Source organism: Silurus aristotelis, assembly GCF_946808225.1.
Source record: "Silurus aristotelis genome assembly, chromosome: 23".
In the NCBI taxonomy this organism is placed as follows: domain Eukaryota; kingdom Metazoa; phylum Chordata; class Actinopteri; order Siluriformes; family Siluridae; genus Silurus; species Silurus aristotelis.
The window spans coordinates 5692116-5707046 of record NC_139596.1 but is presented as its reverse complement, the minus strand read 5'-3'; the positions used below and the strand labels follow the sequence as shown (position 1 = coordinate 5707046).

The 14931-nt window shown below is 39.2% G+C and overlaps 2 protein-coding genes across 3 annotated transcripts; both read right to left on the bottom strand.

The window, feature by feature from the left end:
* Window positions 1-2314: 2314 nt before the first annotated feature.
* Window positions 2315-4684, bottom strand: LOC310718743 (lysophosphatidic acid receptor 6). Its single transcript, XM_083527725.1, has 2 exons — window positions 2952-4684; window positions 2315-2837 (listed from the first exon to the last, which is right to left on the bottom strand). Exon 1 carries the CDS (start codon window positions 4668-4670, stop codon window positions 3606-3608), a length of 1065 nt encoding a protein of 354 aa, XP_083383851.1. The 5' UTR covers window positions 4671-4684; the 3' UTR covers window positions 2315-2837; window positions 2952-3605.
* Window positions 4685-5392: 708 nt separating this feature from the next.
* LOC310718744 (lysophosphatidic acid receptor 6) lies at window positions 5393-7979 on the bottom strand. 2 transcript variants are annotated; one of them, XM_083527726.1, is made up of 2 exons: window positions 7817-7979; window positions 5393-7638 (listed from the first exon to the last, which is right to left on the bottom strand). In XM_083527726.1, the coding sequence occupies exon 2, from the start codon at window positions 7623-7625 to the stop codon at window positions 6585-6587; it is 1041 nt and encodes a 346-aa protein (XP_083383852.1). In that variant the 5' UTR covers window positions 7626-7638; window positions 7817-7979; the 3' UTR covers window positions 5393-6584. The 2 variants fall into 2 exon arrangements, with proteins under 2 accessions (XP_083383852.1, XP_083383853.1); XM_083527727.1 differs by having other exon boundaries at window positions 7886-7979.
* Between the last annotated feature and the right edge of the window lie 6952 nt (window positions 7980-14931).

Sequence of the window (14931 nt, the reverse complement as noted above, 5' to 3'; positions counted from 1 at the left end):
AAATCTGGACTTCTTGGAGGCTATTCATGAGGTCATCCCAATCGAAGGTCATCCCAGTCAACGTCCTGGACAATTCTGGTCTAACCACCACACACGAGGAAAATGCAAAATGCTTGAAAATGAATGAAAATGAGGTTGCCTAGTTACTTGTAGCAAACACAGTGCCATCCAGGTTTTTGGTCATGGTAACAAAACAAATCTGGCTTTCAATTTATGAATCATTACAAAGTTTATATATATTTATAAGTTACGGTTCAGTATAATTTCGGTACATTTGGGGAAGACACTTTTTAAATTGGCACAAATTAAGTTGATTAAATAAAATAAAATAAGTAGAAACATTTGTTTACATCTGTTAGACCCCATTTGGGTAATATGCCTGTGATTAAGGTAAGAGTGCCTGTGTTTGTGTGTGTTTTACATTTAATATTGAATTTTCTATAGATATATTTCACTTAATGGTTCTAAATTTTTCAGAATATTTTAACAAATGTCTTTATTTCTTCCATTCTTCATTCATTCACTTCCTCGTTATGTGGAATTATGAGGATTTACTCCTGATAATTCTCTTTATAGCGCTAGCGTTAGCCGCAGGCCACTTCGTGATTAACGATTAACTAGCACTATGAATGCTTTAGCGTCTTCAAGCAAACAAATCTTTTTTCTGGTACGGAGTTAGTTGCCACAGTAACACTGCACTGTTTTGTATTTTTTAAAGTTTAATAATAATTTAAAAAAGAGCTTAAAGTGCACACTAAATAAACTTGTGGTCCACCACTTAATACGTTCCTGAAGGAACTTAAACTATGTTCCACGTGTAAAAGGATTGGACCGAAAGCCCTGTACCAGAAAATGTCCTGTACCATTACACCCTTAATAAATATATCTATTTTATATTGTGTAGGGCATTGGGCTTGGATGGGGGCCTCCATAACCCTAACAAACCTATACACTAGTTCACCAATCAAGACGGGCAGTAAGAAAAGGCTCTTCACCATTGGATATAAACAACTGTCACTCACCTGAAGTGGAACCAGTTAATATCTGTAATATCTATAATCCGAGTTCCAACCATCTAAATGCATTTCGGTGTTGCCAAAATGAATATATCCCTCAGAGGTTGCTAAGCGAGAAGCTAAACAAAGCAGCTTGTGATGCAGCTATGTGAGCTGTCCAGTGGTGGACACAAAAGTACACAAAACATGTATTTAAGAAAAAGTACAAAAACATTTCCCTTTAAATGTAATTAAGTATCCAAGTACTATGATTAATTATGTCTATAATGTTTATTAAAAAATTCGATAAGTGAACATTTGATCTGTTAACTGGTTGCATATTTTAAATTTATTGTGTAACTCAGCTGAGGTACAGTTAATTATGTAAACAATGTTTGATAGCAACAGCTTTTCTCAGGTCGAGTTACGCAATAAATCTGACATTTGCAACCAGTTAACAGATCAAATATTTACATACATAATCCCTGTGCCCTCCCAGATGAAGGTTATTTTTAAAGTAACCAACAGTTTAATGTTTTTAACAATTTGCAAATCAATTCATAATTGTATCTTAATTAAGTTTCTTAGTTTCTTGGTGTTTGGTAACAAGGGGCCTTAGCAACACACTCAATGACAAACAGATTTGTGTGTATATACCGTAATTTAAAAATAAAGCGCACCCATATATAAGCCGCACCCACTGAATTTGATTTCTATTTTAAACATAAATAAGTCTACATTGAAACTAATGAACTTTACACAGGCTTTAATGAAAGAGAGTGTCTGTTACACAGTGTAACGGGTTAAACATTTTGCGCTTCCTTTAGGAGCATAGCGGTATTTTGGGAATAGCCTGGCACCGCATTTTTCCGCTATTACTGCATGTGTGGAGACCGAGGAATATGTCCTTATTATTTTCTGATGCTCATTTCTAAGTTTCTTTGACTGACCCTTAACGCTGTTGCCAAGAAAATTAAAAAAGCACGAGTTTTGGAAACCTGTCTGTGCTTATATGATTTCTGTTGCAACTGGAGTTAGTGAGCTCTCCCTTCACCCAGACTCAACGCGTTACAACGGCTTGTGTCTAAACAGTAGCCTACCAAGAAAGTCATTGTTCACTGTCTTCCTCCTTCCTTTCACAATTATTTGTCTCAGGAGTTTATCTTTTGGCATCGTTGTGCGTTTAAAAAAACTTTTTTTCTCCCGATGCCGAGCAGCTCAGAACACAGGTGAGGTGCGTTTTTTTCCATTAATAAATGTTAAACAAAACACATTTGAACACATTTGAACACTTATTACGAACATTTAATGGAGAAAATTTTAAAATAATGTTTAAAAAAGTAAGATACAACCTAGTTACATAAGTGTGTACAACATAACATTCTTAGGAGAGGTGTGTCATTTCTTTATATACACTGTAAGTATGAGGTCTTTCAAATATGTTTATTGGTAAAATAAATAAAATTAAACTGATAAATGAAACTTAGTAAATAGGTAAACATTTTTAAATAACCCCTGCATTTTAAACACTTGCATTGTGAAAGCATATAAACTGGGATAAGTGCTTCCAGGTTAGAAGAATGAGCAATGTTCAGCTGTCAACCTCTCGCTTCACTTAACGGTTATTAAACAAATTTTACTCTACACTCTATTAATTATCACTTCTTAACTCAGGTAACTGGCATTTGGCAAACAGGAGATGATATAAGAATCAAACTCAGGATTCTTCCCAATGAAAACACGTTGCATTACAGGTGCATAATTTTTTCCCCTTTGAGTCTGAATGATTTACTATTACTATCAATAAATTACTATTGAGCTTCCTCCAGGTTGTTTGATTTCCTCCCACCTCTCAAAAAAATGGATTAACTAGAGGATTGTCTAGAATAAATGACCGATGGTGTGAATGAGTGTGAAGCGTGTGTGCTTAGTGCCTTGTAATTGACACTGACCCACCTTATGACCAACGTTTCCTTTTAATCAGCACTGACTCCACCTCGAAAATAACCATTATACAGCAGTTTCTGGTGATGAAATATTTATATTTAAAGACATGCTCCATGTCAAATAAGGCTCTGAATAAGTGCTTTATTTAAGGACAGTGCATTTGTTTGGTAAAATGTATACGCCAAGACTGTAAGTTTACTTGAGGTAAAATCATTACTTAAATATGTTATTTTTTATAGTATTTAACCAGAGTCTATTTCTCAAACCAAAAAAAAAAAGGGTGACAAAAAACAAAACTTGACTGCCAGTGTACATCGTATACATCATTTCACACTGCACATGCATATCAGTAAACTGCATACATCATATTTTTTGAGTCATTAGTTATTCTTAAAAACTTAATAGTATTCTGCTTAAATACCTTCCGAAGATAAGCGCCTCAAATTAAACTACTGAAGAAAACCAACTAAACAGCAATAAAACAGCAAAACGAAAACATTTCACTTATGTATAACAAATATGGAGAAGTATAGTTTAGGATATATTTTACACTTTTGTTCCTCCCTGACGGCCGCACAGAAAATACTTGAAAGGAATTTGACTTAACAATTTGACAGTTAATAGATTGCAATCAAACATGCCTTGTTTTGTAACTATGAAATCCTATAATTGCACTCTAGAAGATACGGTATAGACAGCATTCCTGTTTGCACTGTAACTTGTTGTCTCCGATTCAGTCCTGTTCTCTTGTTCCTGTTGACCTCTGCCTATTTTCACAGAACTTCGGAAAGCTTTATTAAAATTGTGTGAGCCAAAGAAATAGACAAGGGGGTCCAAGCAACAGTTGATTCCTGCCAGGACATATGAGACGTAGTACGCCGTTTCCACTCGTAGCAAAAACTGACAGTTTTCAGGAAAGTACTTTTTAACGATAACCGCAACAGTACGGGTAACATTAAGAGGAAAAAAGCAGAGCCCAAAGATAACCAGACACATTCCAATCATCCTTATTGACTTTGTCTTGATTGACTGACCTTGAAGTGAATTGACGTTCACCTGCGCTACTGATCGAACCAGAAAGCTGTAGCAGATCACTGACACAGTGAAAGGCAAAAGAAAGCCAAAAACAAAGAGTACAAAGTTAATAGTAAAGTACACACTGGTATGTTTGCTTTGATGTATGGAAAGGCATTGCTCGTGTTTGTCTTCTTTGGTAACAGGCAGCAGAATCCCATACAAGATGCCACCAGCTAACACAAAACACCACACTCCAAAACATAGCTTCTTCACGAATCCCTTCCGTTTCATCCGTGACGATCTTTTGAAGTGAACCACGACCACATAGCGGTGAATGCTAATAAGTGTGAGAAAGAATATACTGCCGTAGAAGTGAGCAATGATTAAGGCTATCTCCATCTTGCACAGAAAGGTGCCAAAATTCCAGTTGTTCCCGTTGATAAAGTAGACTGCCATCATTGGGGTTGCAGGAGCGGCGAGGGCATCACTTATTGCCAAGTTGAACTGCAAAACCGTGCCAGCATGCCATTTAGAAATCCGGAAGATGAAGACCCAGAGGCTAAAGCCGTTAAGAACAAGTCCTATCAGGAAGACCACGCATAGGATGATTGTTAAGCTGATGTGCAGGGTTTGTGGTGGACAGGACATGGTAGTTTGTTCCACCATCTTTGAGAGACTAAAATAAATATGCACATAAAACTGTGTGCTCATCTGGTGATACAGCAACTGCTAAATAGTGCAGAAAAAATGAGGAAGAAGAACATGGGCAGTTCTTCTTTTTTTCTCGCTTTTTTTTTTTGTGGATCAGACAAGCTAAAGCATTATTACATCGATTCCCATTAAAAACATTACATTCTGAAAATACTACAAAATTCTTTACAAGAGCAGGGTCCATTAGGCTCAGTCAGGTAGGCTTATTAAAAAAGTGTTAGAGTGAATTAGAGCCCAACATTATCATTGTTATATTTAATATTTAGCTTTTTTTACTTATAGTCACTGCACTGTTTAAATAGGTACAATCACAAAACTGGGAAAAAAAAAGTCTGCAAACAATGTTCACATATAACCTAAAGTGTTCTGTCAAAAATCTACCGCTCTAACAAATACCTGTAACTGAGCAAATGAAGTCAGCTATAGCAGCACAAATGCTAGAATTGAAATTGGTATAGAGAAGACGATCTTTTTTTTTTCGATTCTCTTGTGCAAGTGAAAATGTGATATCACTATCTTCACTTCGGCTGCCCAAACGTCGACTTAGTGACGGCTGCAACCCACACATGCATAAATAAAACTTCCTTTGTTGGTTAGACTGTTTCATTACAGTGTCTCCAAAGCACTAAAAAGAGTATTTTCAACATAATAATTTATTCTTTTAGCCAGACTGTGTAAAATAATAAGCGTTTTAATATAATTATAAGAATGTAACATAAGAATATAATTTAATATAATAATGTTTAATAGTTCTGCAAAAAAAACTATATGAAATGTACATATATGAAAGTAAAATATATACAAGATACCACAATTAATCAATACAGTAATTTTGAAAATAAACTTTGTAAAAGAAACATTAGGAAAAAGGGTTGTGTTAGCATCCTGATGGATGTCAGCTTACCCAGCTTAAGTTTTTTTCACATACCAGAGTATAATGTCTGCATTTCATATTGAAGGCTTAGTAATTTGTACTGTCTCTTAGGTTTCAAGTATTCCTGCTCTACAAATCAGAATCTGCTGTTATATTTCCCTCTTTTATTCCTCACAGAATAATGGCAGCTTCATCTGTTAGCTAGCATCTGGCTTTTCTAATGAAAAGCAAAATACTTTTTACCTCAGTAACCTTTAGGGGAAAACTTTCACTGCACGATTGCATGCAGTCCTCAGAAGTGTGTGTCTTTTGTCCTTTCATTATAATTCGTTAACCTCGGAGAGGGAATTGAATAATAATTAAAAATGTAAACCAGAAGCTGCATATAGTATTTTTAAAAAAATGCTCTATAGATAGAAGTCTAAATACATTTTTTTTTTTTTTTTAAATCCCCAATCATGTGGTCTTTTTAAAATGCATAAATCATCATAATGTTATCTGCACAGGACTGAGCTCTGGAAAAACTATATTTATTTTTTTATATATATCTGTTTATTTGTCGACCATCTGTCCTTTCTCTCACCATTCCTTCTTCATTCCTTTCTTCCTTTCTCCATTCCTCACTCTTTTCCTTCCTACCTTCCTTGATTCATCTACAATTGTTAATGTTTGCCTATATTCACCTCTTACCTCACCCTTATGTTTCTTTCTAATTATTTAATTGTCTTTCCATTTTTTCTTTAAATATCACATATTTGTTTAGTCCCTCTTGCTCGTAACACTGTCTCAAATGAAAGTCCCCTGAGAGGAAAAAAATCAGTTGATGTGTTTAAACAATTCCACATTACTTACAGGTTTCATAAATCACACTTTTAACATCACAACAGTTGAAATTTAAGATCAATCCTGATTTTATGAACAATTTAGTAATGATGCCCCATGGGTGTACCTTAAGTCATGAAGGTACACTCTCAGGTAAAACTTGTGTACCAAAAGTTTTAAGGCAGAACCCATGCTGTCCCACCTAAGAGAAGAGTAAGTTAAAAATGGGTGGTGGTCGTATTTCCTCTTTTAATCGTCCGAGGAGTGGGGACAACTTGTGTGGTCAGAGCGCTGTCATTCTCAACGTCCCTATCGGTTGTTTGCATCCTGACTCCTATTTTCCTCAGGGAGCTGCGAAAGGCTGCCATGAAGTTCTGTGACGCAAAGCAGTAGATCAGTGGATCAAGACAGCAGTTGGCTGAAGACAGTATCCAGGAGAGGTAGTATGATGTTTCCACTTGTGAAAGCAGATGGCAGTGTTCAGAGGAGTTGATTTTCTTGAGGACCACCAATACAGTACGTATCACGTTAATAGGCATGAAACACAGTCCGAAAATCAGCAAACAAATGGCCACCATTTTGCGTGACTTACTCTTCATGAGCCTGCCTTTGTGATGGCAGAGGTTGATGCCCGACACAGACTTTGCCAAGCGGATGTAGCAAACCAGCGATATTGTGAATGGGATCAGGAACCCGGGCAAGAGGAGAGCGAAGTTAATAACAAAATACTTCTTGATATGTTCTTCCTGGTGGATGCTGAGACATAGTGTGCGATTCCCTACTATGCTTGTGTCCAGAAGAGAACTACACACCACGCCTTGAATCAGCAACACGACCCAAACTCCTACGCAAAGCTTTTTTACAAAGTCCTTTTGTTTCATGCGGAATTCCTGACTATGGTAGACTACGGAGACATAACGGTGGATACTTATGAGAGTAAGAAAGTAAATACTACCATAAAAGTGGGTGGTCAATAGAATGATCATGACTCGGCACATCAGACTTCCAAAAAGCCAGCGTCCCAGCGTAAAGTAAACCGTTAAAAAGGGTGCTAGAGGGCATAAAAGGAGATCGCTGATGGCCAGGTGGAACTGGAGCACCGTTCCTGACTTCCACTCTGAGGTGCGGTACTTGAAGACCCACATGCTGAAGATGTTCAGGAGAAGCCCAAGCATAGGGACCAGGCAAATCAGCACAGAGATGGAAACAGGCTGGGACTCCATAGTACATGCTTCGGAGGAACTATTTGTGCAGTTCATTTGGAGATTTATACTGATTGGAAGAAACGTAACAAAACTAGATGTTATGCTCCTAATTTACACATTTACATGTATTTTTGTAGATATTGATTTTTAATTATTTGCAGCATGTATTTTTTTTGTCTATAAACAAATCATTAAAATGCTTTAAACTAAATTTGGACTATAAATATAACAAGATTTTTACTTACATTCTCTCAGGGCTTTGAAGACGTAAGGAAAGAGCAAGCCAATTCACCGCTCTCGCTAATCAAACTTACCTCAAGCGTTGTGCGATTTCTGAGACTTCCTGTCTGCTTTCATATTCATAAATAGCTTTCAGAGGATGTTCTAAAAAAGTCAAGCTGACAGAAGGAGCCTGTCCTGCCCCTTTTAAAACTATATATATGTAAATCTGACTCTATATGTATTTTGCATGATGCCTGACTCACGACATGAAGAATTTTTAATTTCAAGAATTATGTCTCTCAGTTTGCCCTTGTCTTGCCTGTAACCTGACACAAAACCAGGTATTAAGATAATGCTCAGCATTTTTCAATGTTGGCATCGGACTGCAGGTAACCAGTCAAACCATGTACTTTCCCATGATATTTATACAGGCCTTATCCTACTCTTCATATTACACTCAGTTTCCAATTTATGATGTTCCAATACAATGTTTATTATTTTCTTTCTTTCTCTCTTTTTTTTAAATAGTTTTATTTTAATGTAATGGTGTAATAATATTTGAGTCAGATTTGTACTATTAACTAAGTAATTCATTATTTTATTGAAAAAGATAAAAATAATAACTCTTCCCGTGGGCTCACCACCTGCAGGAGGGACCGTAAGGGACGGTGCTGTGAGGATTGGGCAGCAGTCGAAGGCGGGGGCCTGCTTAAACTGCTGCCCCCGCGACCCGAATTACGGATAAGCGGGAGAAAATGAATGAATGAATGAAAAATAATAACACCCCTCGTGTTATGCACGTCCCATTGCACAGCACCTTTAAAAAAATCAATAAAAATGTTTTAAACATCGAGCCTTTTATTGTGTTTGAGTATAAAGATTTACTTTAAAATATACAAATATGCTCAACTTTATTTTCATTAAAACATTTACATGCTCTTGGCATCCAGACAGTTCGTTTCTCAAATCATTCAGCTGAAATACTTGCCTCTTGTCAAACTTGCCAAAGGTTTTCCTCACTAGTTGGAGATTTCTTTCTGGCCTTGTGTTCTTGTTAATCTCTGAGCAGTTCAATAGGATTTAGGTGCAGTGACTGGGCAGGTTATTCCATGGTAGATAACACTCCAGCAATCTGTTTGCTCTCTAATTAATGCTTGCAGAGCTTGTTTTAGCTCATTGCCTTGTTGTATGGTCTTCTTCTTCTTCTTCTTCTTCTTTCGGCTGCTCCCATTAGGGGTCGCCACAGCGGATCATCCGTCTCCATACCACCCTGTCCTCTATATCTGCCTCTTTTACACCAACTACCTGCATGTCTTTCCTCACCACATCCATGAACCTCCTCCTTGGCCTTCCTCTTTTCCTCCTACCTGGTGGCTCCATCTTCAGCATTTTTCTACCAATATAATTCATGTCCCTTCTCTGCACATGTCCAAACCATCTCAATCTCGCCTCCCTCACCTTGTCACCAAAACATCCTACATGTGCTGTCCCTCTAATAAACTCATTTCTAATCTTGTCCATCCTCGTCACTCCCAACGAAAACCTCAACATCTTCAGCTCTGCTACCTCCAGCTCCACCTCCTGTTTTTTACTCAATGCCACTGTCTCTAATCCATACAACATCGCAGGTCTCACCACAGTCCTATAAACTTTCCCTTTCATTCTTGCAGATACTCTTCTATCACAAATCACTCCTGTCACTCTTCTCCACCCACTCCACCCTGCCTGCACTCTTTTCTTTACTTCCCTAACACACTCTCCATTACTTTGCACTGTTGACCCCAGGTACCTGAACTCCTCCACCTTCTCCACCTCTTCTCCCTGCAACCGCATCACTCCACTGCCCTCCCTCTCATTCACACACATGTACTCTGTCTTACTCCTACTGACTTTCATTCCCCTTCTCTCCAGCGCATATCTCCACCTCTCCAGGCTCTTCTCAACCTGCTCTCTACTTTCACCACAAATCACAATATCATCTGCAAACATCATAGTCCAGGGAGACTCCTGTCTGACCTCGTCCGTCAACCTGTCCATCACCACTGCAAACAGGAAAGGGCTCAGGGCCGATCCTTGATGCAGTCCAACCTTCACCCTGAACCAGTCTGTCGTACCTACTGCACACTTTACTGCCGTCACACTGTCCTCATACATGTCCTGCACCACCCTCACATACTTCTCTGACACACCTGACTTCCTCATACAATACCACAACTCCTCTCTCGGCACCCTGTCGTACGCTTTCTCTAAATCCACAAATACACAATGCAGCTCCTTCTGTCCTTCTCTATACTTCTCCATCAACATCCTCAAAGCAAATAAGGCATCTGTGGTGCTCTTCCTCGGCATGAAACCATACTGTTGCTCACAGATGGTCACCTCTTCTCTCAGCCTGGCTTCCACTACTCTTTCCCATAACTTCATGGTGTGACTGATCAACTTAATTCCCCTGTAGTTACTGCAGGTCTGCACATCTCCCTTATGCTTAAAGATCGGTACCAGCACACTCCTTCTCCATTCCTCAGGCATCCTCTCCCCATTCAGAATCCTGTTAAACAATCTGGTTAAAAACTCCACTGCCATCTCTCCTAAACATCTCCACGCTTCTACCGGTATGTCATCTGGTCCAACCGACTTTCCATTCTTCATCCTCTTAATCGCTGCTCTCACTTCCTCCTTACTAATCCTATCTACATCCTGCTTCACCAACTCCACATCCTCCAACCTTCTCTCTCTCTGATTTTCCTCATTCATCAGCTGCTCAAAATACTCCCTCCATCTTCTCAACACACTCTCCTCACTAGTCAACACATTTCCCTCTCCATCCTTTATTGCTCTAACTTGCAGTACATCCTTCCCAGCTCGGTCCCTCTGCTTGGCCAATCGGTATAAATCCTTTTCTCCTTCCTTAGTGTCCAACCTCTTATACAGTTCCTCATATGCCTTTTCCTTGGCTTTTGCCACATCCCTTTTAACCTGCTGCCGCATCTCCTTGTACTCCTGCCTACTCTTCTCATCACTCTGTCGATCCCACTTCTGTTTTGCCAACCTCTTTCCCCTAATGCTCTCCTGCACTTCCTCATTCCACCACCACGTCTCCTTGTCTTGCTTTCTATTTCCAGATGTCACACCAAGTACTTTTCTAGCTGCCTCCCTCATCACTCCTGCAGTAGTTGCCAAATCATCCGGCACCTCTTCACCACCACCAAGCCCCTGTCTGACCTCTTCCCTGAACCTTACACTACACTCTTCCTCCTTCAGTTTCCACCATCTTATTCTTCTTTCAAACCTTACTTTCCTCCTCTTCTTCTTCACCTCCAAAACCATCCTACAGACCACCATCCGATGCTGTCTAGCTACACTGTCCCCCGCCAACACCTTACAGTCTCCAATCTCCTTCAGGTTGCATCTCCTACACAGAAGATAATCCACCTGTGTGCACCTTCCTCCACTCTTATACGTCACCCTATGATCCTCCTTCTTCTTAAAATACGTGTTCACCACTGCCATTTCCATCCTTTTAGCAAAATCTACCACCATCTGCCCTTCCACATTCCTCTCCTTAAAACCATACCTACCCATCACCTCCTCATCACCTCTGTTCCCTTCACCTACATGCCCATTAAAGTCTGCCCCAATCACCAATCGTTCTTTCCTAGGTACACCATCTACCACTTCATCTAATTCACTCCAGAATCTTTCTTTCTCCTCCATCTCACAGCCAACTTGTGGAGCATAGGCACTGATGACATTTATCATCATCCCTTCAACTTCCACCTTCACGATTATCACCCTATCAGAAACTCTCTTCACCTCCACTACACTCTTACTGTACGCTTCCTTCAGAATCACCCCTACACCATTTCTCTTCCCATCCACACCATAATAAAACAGTTTAAACCCACCTCCAATGTTCCTGGCCTTACTCCCTTTCCACTTGGTCTCCTGAACACACAACACATCTACCTTTCTCCTCTCCATCATATCAGCTATCTCTCTCCCTTTACCCGTCATAGTACCAACATTTAAAGTACCAACCCAAACCTCTACTCTCCTACACTGCTCCTTTTCCTGCCGTCTCTGTAGACGCCTTCCTCCTCTCCTTCTCCTCCTTCGGCCAACAGTAGCCCAATTTCCACCGGTACCCTGTCGGCTAACGATACCTGTGGCGGTCGTTGTTAACCCGGGCCTCGACCGATCCGGTATGAAATTCTCATTTGTGATCCGCATATTTGATTTGGCACATGTTTTACGCTGGATGCCCTTCCTAACGCAACCCTCCCCATTTACCCGGGCTTGGGACCGGCACTAAGAGTACACTGGCTTGTGCCCCCCTAATGGCTGGGGTTGTATGGTGAAGATTCCAATTGACTGCAGTCCAGATTAAATTGCATAGTGTTGAAGTATAAAGTGATAAAGCTCTTCCACCTGGAATAAGTCTAAACCTTCCCTGATCCAAAACAATCCTAAGCCACTGAGATTCATCCTCAATGTTTGACTGCAGTTTGGTATGACTACAGTCTGCTCTCCATCTTACAAAAGTTCTTCTGTTAGAGCCAAAAATGGCAAATTTGGATTTGTCTGTCCACAAACCTTCCTCCAGGCATTCACTATCCAGTTATTGTGTGGTTTTCCATTTTACCTAATTTATGTATATAAACAAAAGAAACAATTAAAGACTATGAACATGTACAGAACTCAATATTCGGTTGGGACTCCCTTTGCATGAATTACTGCCGAAATGCGGTGTGGCATGGAGGAGATCGGTCAGGGTCGCTGCTGACGTGTTACGAAAGCCCAGGTTGCTCTGATAGCAGCCCTTAGCTTTTCTACATTGTTTGGTCTGGCGTCTCATATCTTCCTCTTTACAATACCCCATAGATTCTTCATGGGGTTTAGGTCAGACTAGTTTGCTGGCCAATCAAGCACATGGATACCATGCTCCTTAAACCAGGTATTAGTAATTTTTTTCCTGTTGGAAAATGAAATCAGCTTTTCCATAAAGCTGGTCAGAGGAGGGAAGCATTCAGTTGCTCTAAAACTTCCTGGTAGATGGCTGTGCTGACCTTGGACTTGGTAAAAACACAATTGACCAACACCAGCAGATGACATGATGATCCCCAAACCACCACTGACTGGGTAAACTTTACACCTCAAGCAACTTACATTTCTCAGTTTCTCCAGACCTTGATTTCTAAATTAATTGCTAAATTTTCTTTCATCTGAAAGCTCACTTAGCAACAGTCCAGTTTTTGTCCTTTGCCCAGGTAAGACACCTCTGGCGTTGTCTCTGGTTCAGGAGTGGCTTGACACAAGGAATGCATCAGTTGTAGCCCCTGGATACGTCTCTGTGTGAAGGCTTTTGAAGCACTGACTCCAGCTGGAGTCGAATCTTTCTGAAACTCCCACAAATTCTTGAATGGGCTCAAGTTTCACCTTTTTCTACTGCATTTTTACTTCCATTCAACTTTCCATTAATGTGCTTGGAATGTGCTATATAAGATACGAGTTTCACATTTTTTTTTATTGAATTACTAAAATAAATCAACTTTTAAATGATATTCTAATTTATTTAGATGCACCTGTAGTTGTTTTTTTTTTACTCAATTTGGTAATCTGCCAGGTCCCACCAAGCAGCCAGCTCTCCACAATCATACCACAAGTTAAAGGAGAAGGCTGATACTATAGATTACTAAAATACTTGAATCCAGTCAACCACATCTTTTCAAACAGGTGCTCATTCTGTGTCACAGAGTAACATAATCTTCACATGAGCTTCTACATAAATACATTTTGCTAGTCTTACAGATATCAGCAATGGAAAAAGAGAGAGAGAGAGAAAGAACATGCTGTCCTTTGTAACCGACCAACAAGGACAAATTTACTTCGTTTGCTTCCCTTCAGTGCCGTGTCCTCCAATATGGGGGGTGGGGGGGGGTTTCCTTGTGGTTGCTATGTTTACTCGTGTTTATGGTGAAATGTTCTCATGGGTAAAAACAGCAGTGCTGTGAATATACGTTAAATCGCTTGCCTTCCACCTCCAGTGCAATCTGGCGTGCAGCCTGACCAGTCATATCAACTCTGTAAACAACCTGTTGCTATTTTGTGGTTAATAATGTTGCACTGTGGATCGGGATCCAGTCCTGAGGATCTGGAGGAAGGGGAGAGGATAGAACATTGCACTTTTTATGGTTGTTGATATTTTAGGTTTATTAGCAAAGGTTAAATCGTATCTTTATTTATTTATATATTGTAGGAGTTCAAACCACACAATGAGACATCATTCATATTCTAACACCCAGTCATGATTTCCGGAATAAGGTGCGAGATCGGCAAAATTTCCCTTCAAAGTATCAGAAGTGTCCAGGGGAATGCCCATGAATGACTGCCTTGTGAAAGGACAAATATATACATTTCAGTTTCTAATAAAACTTTCTAAATTCCTGTTTTCGATTCCTGTTTATTTACCAATGGGTAGTTCCTAATTTAGCTAAGAACAATACAAAAGAAGAACTTTTGTTTACATATTCAAACTTTTTTTTTTAATTAAATGTACATGCTTTATTAGGATTAAACGAATTCAAACACTGGACATGTGGAAATTTGAATTACTGTATAACAAAATTTGATGATATATATTTTTATAGGGGTGTAACAGTACACATATTCGGTGCACGTGTAAATCTTTTGCAATCTTTTTTACGTGCGGAACATGATTTAAAAAATGTTTCCTCACGATCGTATTAAAAGGCAAACCACAAGTTTGTTTAGTCTACGATTTGCACTTTCAGAGTAGAAAAGAAAAAAAGAAGAAAATAAATAAATGAATAAATTTCCCAAACCAACTTTAAGCGCAGTGTCACTGTAGCTGCTCACTCAATACCGGAAACACAGTTTATAGTGCGCACGTGTTCTGTACATGCGCAAAATCACTGCCACTTGTCATAACAAACATTTTTATGATGATCTTGTGATATAGATTCTTTAGTGTTTTATGTCCGGCTTCAAGAATTTATCTTAAAAAGAGAAAATCCTGATAATTCCACATATTAAGGGAGTGAATGAATGAAGGATTGAAGGAATGAAGACATTTGTTAAAGTAAAATTTGTTAAAAAAGTAGAACATATCTTTAGAAAA

What these genes read in the sequence shown, in the direction of transcription:
- LOC310718743 (XM_083527725.1), bottom strand. Translation starts at nt 4,670, where the DNA reads ATGAGCACACAGTTTTATGTGCATATTTATTTTAGTCTCTCAAAGATG.
- LOC310718744 (XM_083527726.1), bottom strand. Translation starts at nt 7,625, where the DNA reads ATGAACTGCACAAATAGTTCCTCCGAAGCATGTACTATGGAGTCCCAG.